This window comes from Lygodium microphyllum, chromosome 1 (assembly GCF_053477565.2).
Source record: "Lygodium microphyllum isolate KBCC chromosome 1, Lygodium_microphyllum_v1.1.10, whole genome shotgun sequence".
NCBI lineage: Eukaryota > Viridiplantae > Streptophyta > Polypodiopsida > Schizaeales > Lygodiaceae > Lygodium > Lygodium microphyllum.
The window spans coordinates 160,015,764-160,030,747 of record NC_141135.1 but is presented as its reverse complement, the minus strand read 5'-3'; the positions used below and the strand labels follow the sequence as shown (position 1 = coordinate 160,030,747).

The 14,984-nt window shown below is 47.0% G+C and overlaps 1 protein-coding gene across 7 annotated transcripts in view; it reads right to left on the bottom strand.

Annotated features, from left to right (window-relative positions):
- The window catches only part of LOC148041884 (uncharacterized), a 269,651-nt gene that overhangs the window by 174,264 nt on the left and 80,403 nt on the right, over window positions 1-14,984 (bottom strand). For all 7 annotated transcript variants that reach the window (XM_087683761.1, XM_087683772.1, XM_087683781.1 and 4 more), the window contains 2 exons: window positions 759-931; window positions 368-669 (listed from right to left, as the gene is read on the bottom strand). In XM_087683761.1, the coding sequence (XP_087539887.1) occupies window positions 368-669; window positions 759-931 (475 nt within the window). The remainder of the gene's footprint in view (window positions 1-367; window positions 670-758; window positions 932-14,984) is intronic.

The window sequence follows — 14,984 nt, the reverse complement described above, 5'->3', positions numbered from 1 at the left end:
GATCTCAAAGACAAACAACATTCTTATGTAAGATACATAAAACACTCTTGGGACCCACGAGTATGAAACCATGATTCTAGCATATGTATCTTCCCACTCTAATACACACATTTCAATTACCAATCATTATAAAAAGGCCAACTATGTCCATCACTTCACATTAACATATTCACATTAGGAGAAACGTCCAGAAGCCAAAAGTATTGCATCCATAAAATCATTTTTGCTGAATGTCATTTTAGCATGCCCCTTGTATGGTGAATTCCAACAAGAGTACAAAAGATGCTTGAGAAGCAAATATAACTTTAATATTCTTTGTAGATTATCAGACAGACAACATCCTAAACATACTTCATAGTTTACTCACCTACAAAGTCGATATGTGGCCACAAGCTTTCTGGCAAGCTCTCGGGCTTGGAGGTAGCCAAAAGAGTACAATGTTATTTCAGAAATCAATGCATAGTCAGGAACCATCATAGCAACAGTGCGAAACAGTGCCTTAAGATTGTCAGGTAGTTCAGAGCGGCCAGCATAACCAGGGTTCATGGTAATAAAAACACTACATGTAGGGCATAAAGATAGTTTCACACCCTCAAAGTCAAAGGTCTTCATATGTGCAGCTTTTGCTCGTTGGATTGTCAAAATTTGCTGAGCAATGACACTAAGCACCTGGAAGTTCATTCACAACACTGAACACAAAGGCAAAACAAGAACGAGGGTTCGATGAAATTTGTTAAGAGCTTTATCAAGCCAAATACCTCAAGGTCAATACGGTTAAATTCATCAAAACAAGCCCATGCACCAGAGCTTGCCAGACCCTTGAAGAATTTCCCCATGGCTAGATAATCTAGACCATCAGAACAATTGAAAACCACACATTGCATTGCAATTGCTTTAGCCAGGTCCTTTGTTGTTTCAGTTTTACCTGTTCCTGTTCACATACAAAGAAAATGCATAACACTTCAGACTTCTCAAAAAATCTGAGTATCATAATTTCTTAATGTGAAAAGAGATTAGTGCCACTAAGTTAGAAAATGCCTTGCTTCCAAACTACAAAGGTCAAAGAGAGAAATAATCTACTAATGCCCAGAGTGTGGTGAAAAGCTTCTTTTGATCTACTGTTTAATTGATTTTATGTCAAATACGTTCCTTTAAAGGATGTTCAATGCATCCTTTTTTTCCCAAAAAGAGAAGAACTCATTAAAAGAACTCTCAGTGAGAATTATCACCAAGCTAAATGACAAAGTACAAGATTCCTTATCAAGGTGTACAATCTGTTGAGCTAAAATATGCATTAATTGCTGATTAGCCTCTTAAACAGCCCCAAAACACACTAAAAAAATGCTCTTTTAGAGTAAAGCCCTAAAACAAGGAGTGGTTCGAGAGAGTTCAATGGAAACCCTAATTTTTGGGGCGCCCTTCCACATCTATAAATAGACAGGCTGCCCCCATTCAGCCTTATTCCGTCTGTGCAGGTTTCTCGCTCCACGTGCAGATTTCAGCCATCAGCCTCCTCTCACGTGGCTATCGAGCCCTCGAGACTGCTGCCACTCCATGCGTGTTTGCTCCTACTGCCGGCGCCTTCATCCCTACTGACGTCATTTGCTGGCGATATCATCATCTGCTGCGATCTAATCATCCAGTCATCGCTAGCCACATTAGACACTATTTCAGCCTGTTGTTTACAGCAAACTGTGCACAGTTTCCAGCCCCTAATCGGTGGTACACTGCTGCATTTACCAGTTTCCAGCCTCCAGATTGCTCCGTTAGTCTGCTGCCATTCACTATTCAGCACTCCTACACTCCGACTGGTGGTCACACACTTGGGATTCGTCTCCGGTGAATATCACACTCTGACATTGCTCTGCCCTTGAGCACATTGTACACTCTTACATTCATTTACAGTATTCATTCACTTCAGAGTTGTGTTCTCTCTCTCCCTTCTTCTATTTGTGTTTAAGTTTCTATGTTTGAGTTTTGAGTTTTACGTTTAGGGTTTGAGTTTTGCCCTCTGTGTCTATGTCTATCTCTTTGTGTTTCTGTCGTGGTTGTACACTCTGTGTGTCCTCAATGCAAACCCTAGCAGCTTTCTTCACATGGTATCAGAGCAGGTGCTCTTGTAACGAGTATCCTGCAGATATTATGGAGAGCTAGTCTTTGTGCGAGGCTCACAATATGACTTGTAACCAAATCACAATGTCCTTGACACCTTCTACTCCAGTTGTTATGATGTCTTATCAAGATTTTCCATCATTGGAGGCCCCGAGATGGCATTATGGACTCGGTGAGGAGGACGGCACTCCACTTTCACCTTCATCTTCTTCTACTCCTATTCCAGATTTCACTAACATGAAAGAGGAGGACTTTGAGGAGTACTATCGCAACAAATACAGTGATGTTTACACCCCTACCACCAGTTTTGCTACCACATCCAGACCGGTCGCGGTGAGGCTAGCTACCTCGCTAACAATGGAGGACATACGGCATTCGGAACGTCTGGTGATCCATCTTCATCATCTCAGCCAGGTCCAATGTCAAGTTTGTACAATTCTTTTGTGTTGTATGAATCAAAACCCTCGCCTATTTCTTCTTTTGAGGTACAGGATCCGAATGGCTTTGCGTATGTGAACTTCAATAGAGGGGGCTCACGAAGCAAACGGAATTCAAGTACATCTACAGCTTCTATTTCATTTGAGCATATCACACACACTTCTCACTTCCCTCCCATCCCACCCTCTTCTATATCACATTTTGATCACCTCTCATCATCTTTCCAAAACCTTGGATTACACTCCACATTTGCATCACACACCCTAGGGGTTGGATCTTCCATCTCCGCTCCTAGCACCTTTTCCTTCACCCCATTCTCTACCTCTTTGCACCATGGTACTCATTAGGGGGAATGTCACCCTTTAACATAGTGCCTCTCACCTTTCAGCAAATGAGCACACCCATAACTCCTGGGTCGACTATGATGGGTATCACCCTCACTATCCCCAACTTCACATCTCCCATGACCACTCATACGCAGGGGTTTCCATCCTCAGTTTATGGTGCATCTTCACACTCTCCTTGGGTTACACCTACGCAGGGATTCCCATCTTCTGCTACCCGTGTTCCCGTCCCACCTCCTTGGGTTTCTCATGTGGCTACCATGCCCATGCCTAGTCAGCCCATCCCTACCTATGGATCCACCTTGCACACTACCCGCATGCCTGGTGGGCACTCTAGGGCCCATTCCCAAGTGTACTCCACTCCACCATCCTACCCACACTACCCTTTTTCGCACTATCCATCTCCGAGTACTACCACTCCTATTGCAACAGCCAAGAATGCCTTCACGGATAAGACACATTTTAAGGAGTTAAATTTCACCACTTGGTCTAATTTCATGCAACAAGTGCTTGAGTCTCAGGGTCTTTGGAACCTCGTCATTGGTCTAGAGCCTATGCCAAACCCTCGACTAGCTCACCCTGATTACATCTGTCAATGGAGAGTCCGTAATGCCATAGCCAATGTTAAGCTGATGCAAGGATTGCTTCCTGAGTTTCATTATCAGTTGCAACACTTCCCACTCGCGGCAAAGCGTTGGAGTCACCTTCTTGACCACTATGCAGCTCATGGTCCTACTCCTCACATCAATCTCGACTTTGAGCTTCAAGAGTTCTCTATTAAGGAAGGGGATGATCTGAAAGACAAGCTGGCTAAGTATAGGCAGTTACTTGCTGAGTTCACCACTACTAGCTCTCCAAAGTCAGATGACGATCAGGTTACATTCTTCTTGAATAAGTTGCCCGAAAATTACTTCAATTTCATTCAACACATCATCTCCCAACCTCGATTGCCAACCTTCTACGAGTTTGAGTGCAAGTTCTTGTGTTACGCAAGGCTGCATGATCAAGTCCACAAGAAATCCTCATCACAGCCTTATTCAGAGCAGAGGGGGTTGGTTGCCTCTTCTTCAGGGAGGGAAAACCACCAGTGGCAAGAACTCGCAAGATGCGAAGGCAACTCAATCAAAGGATGACTCCTCTTCCTCAGATGGAACCAAAGAATCTAGACCTATCTGGCAGCAACTCCCTAAGAAAAACCGATTTTGCACGCACAGCCAGAGAGCAGGCCATGTGGACAAGGAGTGTCGCTCCAAGGCCCAAGGTCTTCCGCCTAAAAAACCTCAGCAAACCGCTGCGACTACACAATCCAATGGGGCTACGCCTTCCACTCCTGCTTCATTTGCTCCTTCAGCACCCGTCGTTGCTGCTAGACATGTGGCTCAAGTATAGCCTTAGCAGCCCATGTCTTTCACTACCCTTGACTGACTAGCTGATTGGTTTGCAGGTTCCGATCCCGTTGCACTTCATGCATCTATCTCACTTCCTCTCCACTTTGTCAAGTGTTCCCTTGGCAGAGCCCTGCTACTGGATATACGCGATGGTGGCCACCTTCTTAGACTAGTATGTCTCTAGGTCCTTTCAGATACCCTAGGTCAGTCTAGCATTCATTTTTCACACTCTTAGAATCGGCCCCATAGGATTCATTGTCCTTAGCTTTTCCATTCTTTTGTCTTCCGCTGCATTTACTCGCACACATACACATTCATTGCATTTATTTTGAGTTAGATTTTCGTTCTGTTATGTTTTAATTTGGAGCATCTCACCACTAACCTCTGTGTTTGTAGATTCTCATCTCTTTTGCAGGGTTTTGTCTTACAGTGTAATGCTAACTTGCAGATTGCTTTGGTCCTACCTGGGCTAGAGACGTGGCTACGTACCGTTCCTTTCATGGTTTCATCATCCTAGGAGCGCTTGCTCTTCTTTCAGCATGGCAGGTTTCCCTCCCAAGGCAGATCGTGCAACATCTCTATCAATGCTATCATGGCGGTGCCTTCTACCTTGCTCTTCATCAACTTCATCTTCTTTCAATCCTTATGGTTCTCAACACCATATGAAGACCGACATCATGCTCCTCTTCCTTTTTCGGCATCTACATCCAGGTTGAGAGGGGGTTCCTTACAGGCTTCAGCACTTTGTCTTCGACATTGGCTTCTTCCCCCCCCCCCCCCTCCCCCATTGTACCTTACCCTTTGCATTGCATGATTTCATCATCTTTATACTAGGGCACTTGGGCAAGTAAACAATTTCCCCATGAGAGACACTGTCTAAGTGGCACCTGCTGCATGAGCATTCTTCAGCATGTAGCATAGTTTGCATCTCATTGTGCAGAGCACCACTTGAGCGGATCCTAAGCTGTTTCCACCGGCAGCTGTTGTTACCACACCACCATCCTCCATCACATGGATACCTCATCATCTATTTTTCCTCGTCATCAACACCCTGAGTGGATAGGTTAGCTTGTATTGTTTTGTGATGTGTTGGGTATACCCTCTCTACTCCCATCTTCTAGGTCACTATTACTCAATCGGCCGCATCCCATAAAATTTACCTCACTTATTCAACAAAAAAAAAAGTTCCATGTGGTTCCATCCGCCTTTGTAGGGCTTGGTAGGCCACTAGGCAACCGACATGCACCCTTTGTCCGATGCCCTGTCCTCTTTGGGGTGACTACTTCGATTCCCTTGGTAAGAGAACCATCGCCTCTATAGTCTTGGTAGGCCACTGGGCAGCCGACGTGCACCCTTTATCCGATGCCATGGGTGCTTTGGGATGGTACGCCTTGGGATCAATAAACATCACAGAGGTTGGCCTAACCTTTCGGCTCAATTTTGGGTTTGAGAGGGGGTGTTGAGCTAAAATATGCATTACTTGCTAATTAACATCTTAAACAGCCCCAAAACACACTAAAAAATGCTCTTTTAGAGTGAAACCCTAAAACAGGGAGCGGTTCGAGAGAGTTCGGTGGAAACCCTAAAACAAGGAGCAGTTCAAGAGAGTTCAATGGAAACCCTAATTTTTGGGGTGCCCTTCCACATCTATAAAAAGACAGGCTGCCCCCATTCAGCCTTATTCCATCTGTGCAGGTTTCTCGCTCCACGTGCAGATTTCAGCCAATAGCCTCCTCCCACGTGGCTGTCCAGCCCTCGGGATTGCTGCCACTCCATGCGTGTTTGCTCCTGCTGTTGGCGCCTTTATCCATGCTGACGTTAGTTGCTGGTGACATCATCATTTGCTGCGATCTGATCATCCAATCATCGCTAGCCACATCAGACACTGTTTCAGCATGCTGTTTACAGCAGTCTGTTTAGAACAGACTGTGCACAGTTTCCAGCCCCTGATCTATGGTACACTACTGCGATTACCAGTTTCCAGCCTCCAAAGTACTGCCTTTTGGTGACCAGCCTGCTGCCATTCACTATTCAACACTCCTACACTCTGGCTGGTGGTCCAGACTTGGGATCCATCTCTAATGGACGTCACGCTCCGAGATTGCTCTGCCCTTGAGCACACTGTACACTCTTACATTCATTTACAGAATTCATTCACTTCAGAGTTGTGTTCTCTCTCTCCCTTCTTCTATTTGTGTTTGAGTTTCTATGTTTGAGTTTTGAGTTTTGTATTTAGGGTTTGAGTTTTTGAGTTTTGCGTTTAGGGTTTAAGTTTTGAGTTTGCGTTTAGGGTTTGAGTTTTTCCCTATGTATCTGTGTCTCTTTATGTTTCTATTGTGGTCATACACTCTGTGTGTCCTCAGTGCAAACCCCAGCAGTTTTCTTCACACAATCATCTCAAGGAAACCACGGAAACTACTACTCCTTAGTTATCTACACCAATAAGGTGTCAAGTATGGCTAAGTAAATAACGATTATGGTGGGCTGTAATACTGAATCATGTAGGGGGCTGCTAGGTGGAAGAAAGTGCATGTCTCCCAAGCACCACCTAAAGCCTCTTGCTCATATGAATGGGTTCTCCCTGCACCCTCTTCCCATCTACCTCTGATTTCTTCAAATGCAAGCAAATGTCTCAACAGTAAAGATATTCTGCTGCTCTATCAGTTCACTACAACTTTCTCTTTAAATGTACAATGCAATGATGCTGTAAATTATCCACAGTCTGAGAAAAGTCCAGAATGGAGACAATGCACTGTTGCCAGCATAATATCCGATAAGACGCGCTCCCCTGAAAGTCCTCATGTCCACAAGCAAGTCCTCTGTCTGTGACCCGTGCTATTGCTTACCAAGTTAGTCATTTGCACTGAATATCATGGAATACCAATCTGAGGTCTCTCCTAAGCATCAAGGCAGTCCCAAATATAGTATCTTCGAGCCTCCTTGGCCAGCCTGCATTCAGGACAAGCAACTAGGCATCTGCATTTTTTTTCTTCTTTTCAAGTAGCCAATTAGTAAGGTTGTACCCGCTCACGCTCCGCCCCACTTGCAGCTCCGCCTGCCTCGCTCGAGCCTGCCTGCTCGCAACCGCTCGACCGTGTTAGCGTCATCACATCTGTGTCTCACCAAGCTCCTTCCTCTACATCAACAATCGTCCACCATCGACCTGTTGTGGCGGCTCCATCCTCTGCCTCACACACGAAAAGACCTCCCCAGTCGACCTGCTCTTGTGCCTCCATCCTATGCTGCATGTTCGTCTGCTCCATTGATTGCTTCTCCTCTGCAAGTTCAGAAAGAGTTGCTTGCATCTACGGAGACGTGATAACACTAGCAATCATTGCTCCCTCCGTCTGCAGCAACATTCCCCTTAGTATCACACCAGCTAGCTCAGTAGGTCCTCAGCAATGACGCGCAATGGAAGCCTCTGGTCAAACGCCGGTGCATTCTGCGAGTGCCCCTGACTCAAACACCTTGTGCGTCGTCCTTTCTGAGGAACAGCTCCTTTTTGTCCGTGCCACAAAGCTAGAACTAAAAGAAACAACAATCTTTGGACAGGTCGTATGACACTCTCTATCTAGAGCCCAGCTTCGGGATTGGCTTCACTCCACGCTATGCATAGGCAAAACGCAGATTGTGGAGACAGTTCTCATGGGTCAGGGGATCTTCATGGTTCGACTCACCTCCGCAGATGTAGCCCGTGAGCTACTGGATAGCTCACCTTATGCCTCCACATAGGGGGTCGTCTATATGGTTGCCTGGTATAGTGACTTCACAGTGGAGGAATTCGCACTCCACAACAAGTTTCCTAGACACCCGGTCACCCTTCTATTCTCGAGACTAGTGGTGAAGTATCGTCAATTAGTAGATGACTTTGGCCGGCTTTTCACCACAGTTTTTTCTCCCTCCTCTACGGATGCAGTGACAGCCTGTAGGAGTCCTGCAAGTACGGGTGCTTGTGAAAGATATAAAGAACATACCTAAGTTTCTTGAGATTGAGGCAAGCAGACACTCTTTCACGCAACAAATTATTGTGATAGAACACCATGGTCAATGCATGTGATGCCATGACTTTGGGCATCAGGCAACATATTGCATGCATTTCGGAGCTAAGGCAGCTCAGCCGACAGACCCACAGGTGGATGCTGACGGTTTTACACGGGTCTAGTGACGACAAAGAGGGAGACGGCAATGGGGGCCTCAACTAGCCCCTCAGACACAGCCACGATAGCAAAGAGCAAGAGGGCAGGCGACGGGCCCCCGTCAGAGCACCTCGCAGCAACCCCCCACTCGTCCCACCCAGTAGGATCACAAGCCTCCACCCCCACCACCCACTAAGGCATCACAACCCACCCCACCGGAGATTCCCTAGTCCCCCATGCCCACCCCCTTCACATGGATTGCCCCCCGACCCTATCCCCACAACCCCCCCCCCCTTTGGGCCCACTTACCCCCCTCACACTCGCCTCATACTTCTGATCACCCTACCATCCCTCACTCTTCCTCTTTCCCACCATCTCCCCCGCTGATCAGTCCCCCCTGATCCTCACCCAGTACATGTGTCCCCCCCCCCCACCCATTTCCCCCCTTTCCACAGGGGGCGACAAGCCTCACATGCCCATATCTTCTCCTCGCCCAATAGCCCAACCCCCCATACAGCCACTAGCTCATCTGGCCCAACCGCCCATCACACTTTCCCTCTCAACAGGCACAGTTGCTCCCACGAGTTTTTTCGCAGTGGTTCGTGGTCCTATTTGAGAGTTGCAGAGCACGGAGAGTTTCCACTACCTCTGGAGGTGTGGATCTTCGTGGTCTCAAAGTCAAGGAGCGGAAAGGTCCATTTACTAGCACCACTGGATTGACCCAACTATGCTTTCTTCTTTCAAACCTCTCATTCAGGGGACTAGACGATCACACAGATAGAGGAGGAAGTGAGGGGCCAGGTTGCAGACCGCATCTCCCAGTGGATGGATGAAGGAGGGCTAGCACTCTTTTCCCAACAGTGGCCAAGGTGCATGATGACATTAACCGGTGGGCTGGAGCCGAGGTCCCACATCTGAGCATTATTTTTCAAGCCCCTACCCAATGGAGCTCACCCATGGATGTGATCGAGTGGCCCACACAGGCTGCCCGCTTCTACCAATGCACAAAGTCACACCTCTCAGCATGGCTAATAGATGCCCTAGTGGTACAGCCTGGAGCATCTATCACCCCCATGGTCTGCCCGAGAGCCACCATGGGGGAATGGAGTTCACTTTCCAAGCCTGCGGCCAAGCGCATTCACCTGTCCCATAGCTCTTCCTCTTCATCAGCAGTTTCCACACCAAACACATGCCTGTTCGGTCAATCACAAGATTCCCCACGAGTCTACACCTAACATCCTGGAACGTGAATAGCCTCCACTACAATGGGGCACGTGGTTCCAGGAAATTGATTGTTCGGCAGAATCTGTAGTGCCCTCGCCAGACGGATCGACATCTTACTTCTTCAGGAGCACAAGCTCAACCCCTCCCAAGCCCATCGGGTGGAGAAGGTACTTCCAGAGGCAGCTCACACACCTACTGGGAGTACTCCATCCGTGCCCACTGCAAGAGTGGAGACATACGCACCCCTATTGGTCCAAGCATTATGTAAATAAATACCCTAACACAGAAATATAAACAGAAACCGTATGACAAAGCACAAACTCATTAAAGAACATAGTTAGGGTTAGGGTAACTCAGAGACAATGAACACAATGAATGAATAAAGTGATATGACTACTGAATATACGATGCTCATGCAGCAAACACACTATGATGTGAATGAATATTGTACCTCGAACTTCTATATCTCAAGGATCAGGGCAGGGGTAATGAGCTGGAAAGTGTGTTGTACTCTGAACGGATCCCGAATCGCAGCAAGGCAGACTCCGGATTGTCGAACACCAGCAAACGCAACAGTGAGAAGCTGGATCTCCCGAATCATTGACAGTCTTGGGCTCCTCTTACTGGAGCTATGCCACCATAAACGCACCTTTAACAAATCCATGAGCAGACACATGAAGCCACACACTAGCACACACTTGTGGAATTCTACAAAGCATCCACTATTTTCACCCCCCCCCCCCCCCCCCATAGAGCCCTCATCAAACCAACTAGCAGTCCCACCACGGGGGACCACCCTAGACAGAGCCACCACAGAGAGATTCTCACCCATCGCCCACGCCCAGTTGGTCCACGCTCTCGCAAGAGGCATCATCTACAAATACAGAGGATACTACATCGTCATCAAGGGACCATACCTTGCCGCTTCAGCCTCTCTATGCTAGATACACCCCATGAGGGATATCTTCAGAAGTGAGGGCTTCCTACGCAATTCCACATTGTATCTAGGTTAGACATCATTTTGTACTCATCACCTATGCATTGTTTACTATCTATCTTCCATTTAGTTAGTCATAGCATTAGATGACAACTATTTTGGGACTTGGGAAATTCCTTGACTTTTCAGATGTAACATTTTGTCTCATAGACTAATTTTTCCTTTCGTAGATGCTAATATAACTCTCTCTCTCTCTCTTTACTAGATAGAGCTCTATGTTTTACACATAGCCATAGTTAATTTCCTTTCTTATTTTGCTTTGTGCTACATATTTTGCCCAGACAGTTTGTACCATCATACACGACTGTAACTCATGGTCTCATAGGTCATTTTGGCCTTTTGTAGACGTTAATATATCATTTCATTTCTCTCTCTCTCTTTTTTTGTGAAGATAATTGAATTAAGTAATAAATATTTACATCAAACCATCAAGTCAACATTGAAAATAACAAACATGAAGGAAAGTCTACAATAACTCTAACACAAAAATGTCACACTAAAACTACAGCTGGTGTGGAGCGAATAGTATCCAGCCAAGGAGCAGCAATATCGGGAAGAACCAGATCAACAGACACCATAAAGTTGATTTGCCACAACACTAAACCCCAAATTCGGGCCACACGACCATGATTTTCCTTTTTGCAAATAAAATGTGGCTGATTATATTACTCAAAGAAACTGATTACAACGGAGTGCTCATGCTCAACAGACTAGCTGGAGCTGATGCAGAAACACATATACATCATGTATACAAGTCTCTCAGGGAGGTCTAGGGGGGATGGGGGAAAGAAGCCATTGGGGGGGGGGGGGAGGCGGCCGGGGGAGGGGTATCGCCATCTGGGGATGTCTGCCTGCATCACGAAAAATAGGTCCTGGCCACCCCACGTATGCATGAAATGACCACGGAGCTCTTGACAAGCCCTAGACTCGCCTTGCACTTGATCCCAACGGCCGTGGAGGGAGTGGAAGATGGAGGTCAGAAGCTTAGCTAGGGTTGCCTGTGCTGAAGCAAGCGGAAGACCCCCAATCATCACTCTCCAAAGAAAGACTTTATATTTAAAGGGTGTCTTGTTCAACCAGCCCTCCATCACAGTTGCCCTCCACCATGACCGGGATTTACGCAATCCCCATAAAGCATTCGCTTTAGGAACTAGCCATTGATGATCTTTGATCAGAAGATGATACACTTGGTTAGCAGAAGCTTTGCTCAAATTCAGCCGGCCTTGTAGGTCCCAATCCTGCCAGGGATGATCCGAAGCAAGAGCAGGAAAGGGTTGTCTGCTCTGGAGCACCGTCAAAAGCCGTTCCCATAAAGGCCTATATCCACGAGGGATCCTGAAAAGCCTCCTAGCTGTACGAAACGATATAAGCACATTGCGACTGGCAAGGGTGGCATCCGCAACCGAAGACAAGCCCAAACGTGCCATCCGGTTGAATTGTGGTCTAAGCTCATGTTTACCTTCCCACGAAAGTAAACGCGAGACTGCCAGTAACTCCAATTGAAAAGAGTTAGTAGCCAAGCGATCCTCCGTTGGATGCCACTGAGCCTTTTGAAGGACGTGTTTCCAGGAACATACCAAATGAGTAAGCAGCGATGAAGAAGAACTGGAGAACCGCGAATCAGCGTTAAGAACATTCCACCAAGAACTCCGGATTTGGGTATTGCCATGCAGAAGCCCATGGCCCTCAAGGAAATAACGGGCTATAGCGACCCACGGCATGCGTTTGGGGGTGCACACATGCGACCACGAGATCCAGGAAATACCTGCATGCAATGAGTCCTTCTTCCATAGCATGAAGCGAATAGACTGAGTAAGAGCATTCAGAGTCGTAGTAGTCCAGGGCAACAATGGCAAGAAATATGTGAGCATGGGCAACATAATTATCTGGGCTACTTTGAGGCGAACATGGAAGGGCCAGGCCTGAGACTTCCAATACATAAACTTAGCCACCATTTTCTGAGAAATCCACTGCAGAAGCTGCTTTGGGGGAACATCAACACCCAAAGGGTATCCAAGATGCCGGACAATGGAGCCACGAGGAACAACCAGACCCTGCCAGTCCAAGGACTGCAAATCCGACTCCGTGCAGCTTAGAATGGCTGATTTGAGCGCATTGATACGAAGGCCTGACGCCTGACCAAAGAGACCCCAAACATCCAATGCTTTTCGAAGGTTATCCTTGTCTGCACGCAAAATCATAAAGGTATCATCCGCCAGGGATTGGCTAATGAAGTGCTGTCCTGCAGGAAGCGACAGTCCGGCCAACTGAGAAGAGGCGGCCATATGTGATAACATGGAAAGAATTGGATGTGTCGCAAGGGCAAAAAATAAAGGGCTCAAAGGGCACCCCTGTCTGACAGAACGGGCAAGGACAAAGGGCTCAGTAACACCTCCGTTCAGCATGACTCGCGAAGACGCCGCAGCACTAATGGTGTAGATTAGGCGAGACATCCGAGCACCAAAGCCCATAGCAGACATAAGTTCAGCAATGAAAGACCAGTCCAGATAGTCAAAATCCTTTTCCAGGTCTAGTTGAATCAGTACTACCTCCTGATTAGAATGCCTGGCATAATCAATGGCCAATTGGGCATTCAAAACATTGTGTAGAATATTTCGGCCCTTAATGAAACCATACTGGAGAGGGTGCACAAGGGCCGGGAGATGCTTATGGAGCCGATTCGCCATTACTTTGGAAAAGATTTTGTACATTGAACCCATCAAAGAAATTGGGCGCCACTGCGTCAACTTGGATGGCGAAGGAACTTTTGGAAGCAGTTTAATGAGTCCTTGTTTCCATGAGGGAGGCATGATCCCCGTTTCCCACACCTGCTGAAACAAAGCCTGCAATGGTTTCGCCAGTTGGGTAGCGAAAGCTTCAAAGAACTCATTGGTGAGACCATCCCAACCCGGACTTTTATCTTTGGGCAAGTGTAACAAGACGTCCATAACCTCTGTCTCACCAATATCTGACTCCATAGTAGCTTGCATGTCCTGCGGAAGCTGATTGCGGACCAGGTCATAAAAAACCAAACGGGCCTGAGTAGTTTGGGCTGAAGGTGGAGAAGCGGAACCGAGAAGGTCACGGAAATAATTCCTGCACATATGCACAATAGTCTGTGGATCCAGGATAAGGTGGCCTTCTGCATCCTCGAGTCTTGTCATATTCTCTCGAGCAGGAGAGGCGTGAAGAGCTCGAAAGAACTTATGGGTCTGACAGACACTATCTTGCAAAGTCTCTGTCAGATGTTGCAATTTGGCCTGCTGATACGATTTTAACTGGAATTCTTTAATAAGATCGGCCACCCGCATGGCCAGTGCAAACAGAAATGCATCATCTGGAGTGTCCACCAGCAGGGAGCGAACCAAAACCAGCAGGTCCTCCGCTGCCTATCGAGGGCGCCGACAAAGAGAGGCATGATAGATCCCATACTGCCGAGCAACCCGCTGCACATTAGAGAGCAATCTTTCAAATGACACAGTGCCCTTAGAGGAAAAGTCCAAGAAGAATCTGTCAAGCAATTGCTGCAAATAGCCCTGAAAAATTGCATGCTTCAAGTAGGACGAGTTGAAACGCAAAGGGAGTCTCTCCAGAAATTGCTTGAAAGGTGCAATGGGTTGTGCAAGCAACTCGAACTGCAGAGGGAAATGGTCCGACAAGACATATTGCTGCAACACTTTTATTTCGAGCATCTCAGGCAGAAAATCATCATTCTGCATGATATATATACGGTCCAACCGCGACCATGTTGTTGCATACTGGGCCGAATGGAAAGTAAACCCTGGAGAAGACGGGTGTAGCCAGGACCAGAGATCTTGCTTAAGAACAGCAAGAGCCAACTCATGCCACATACGACTTTCCGGCGCATCCATTACCGAGTGCTCCGATGTGGACTGGGAGGAATCAACACACATATTGAAATCCCCCATGAAGAAGCCCCGTCTGCCAAGTGACAAGGAGGTCTGCAAAGTCTGCCAAAGCTCCCGGCGAGATAACGAATCATTCGGAGCATAGAGGCCAAGTAACCATAAGATTTCCCCTTCGAATAAAATTTCAATCACCAAGAAGCGGCCATGAACATCATTTTTAATGAGAACAGGCTGATATTTGGCATGTACAAAAATCTCATCAACACATTCCCCTTGTAGCAGACTCTGCAGCCATTGGCGAATACGGGAAAGCAGCGGGATTCGACCAGTGAAGAAGAGTATCACCGCGCGATCATAAAACACCGAAAAGGAGCGTAGGACAGTTTTTGGGTCGACGGTAGCTTCCAGAACATCGTCAGGTGCAGAGTCAGAAAAGGCTTCCTGATTATGTTGAACATATTCGCCAAGCAGAGTGT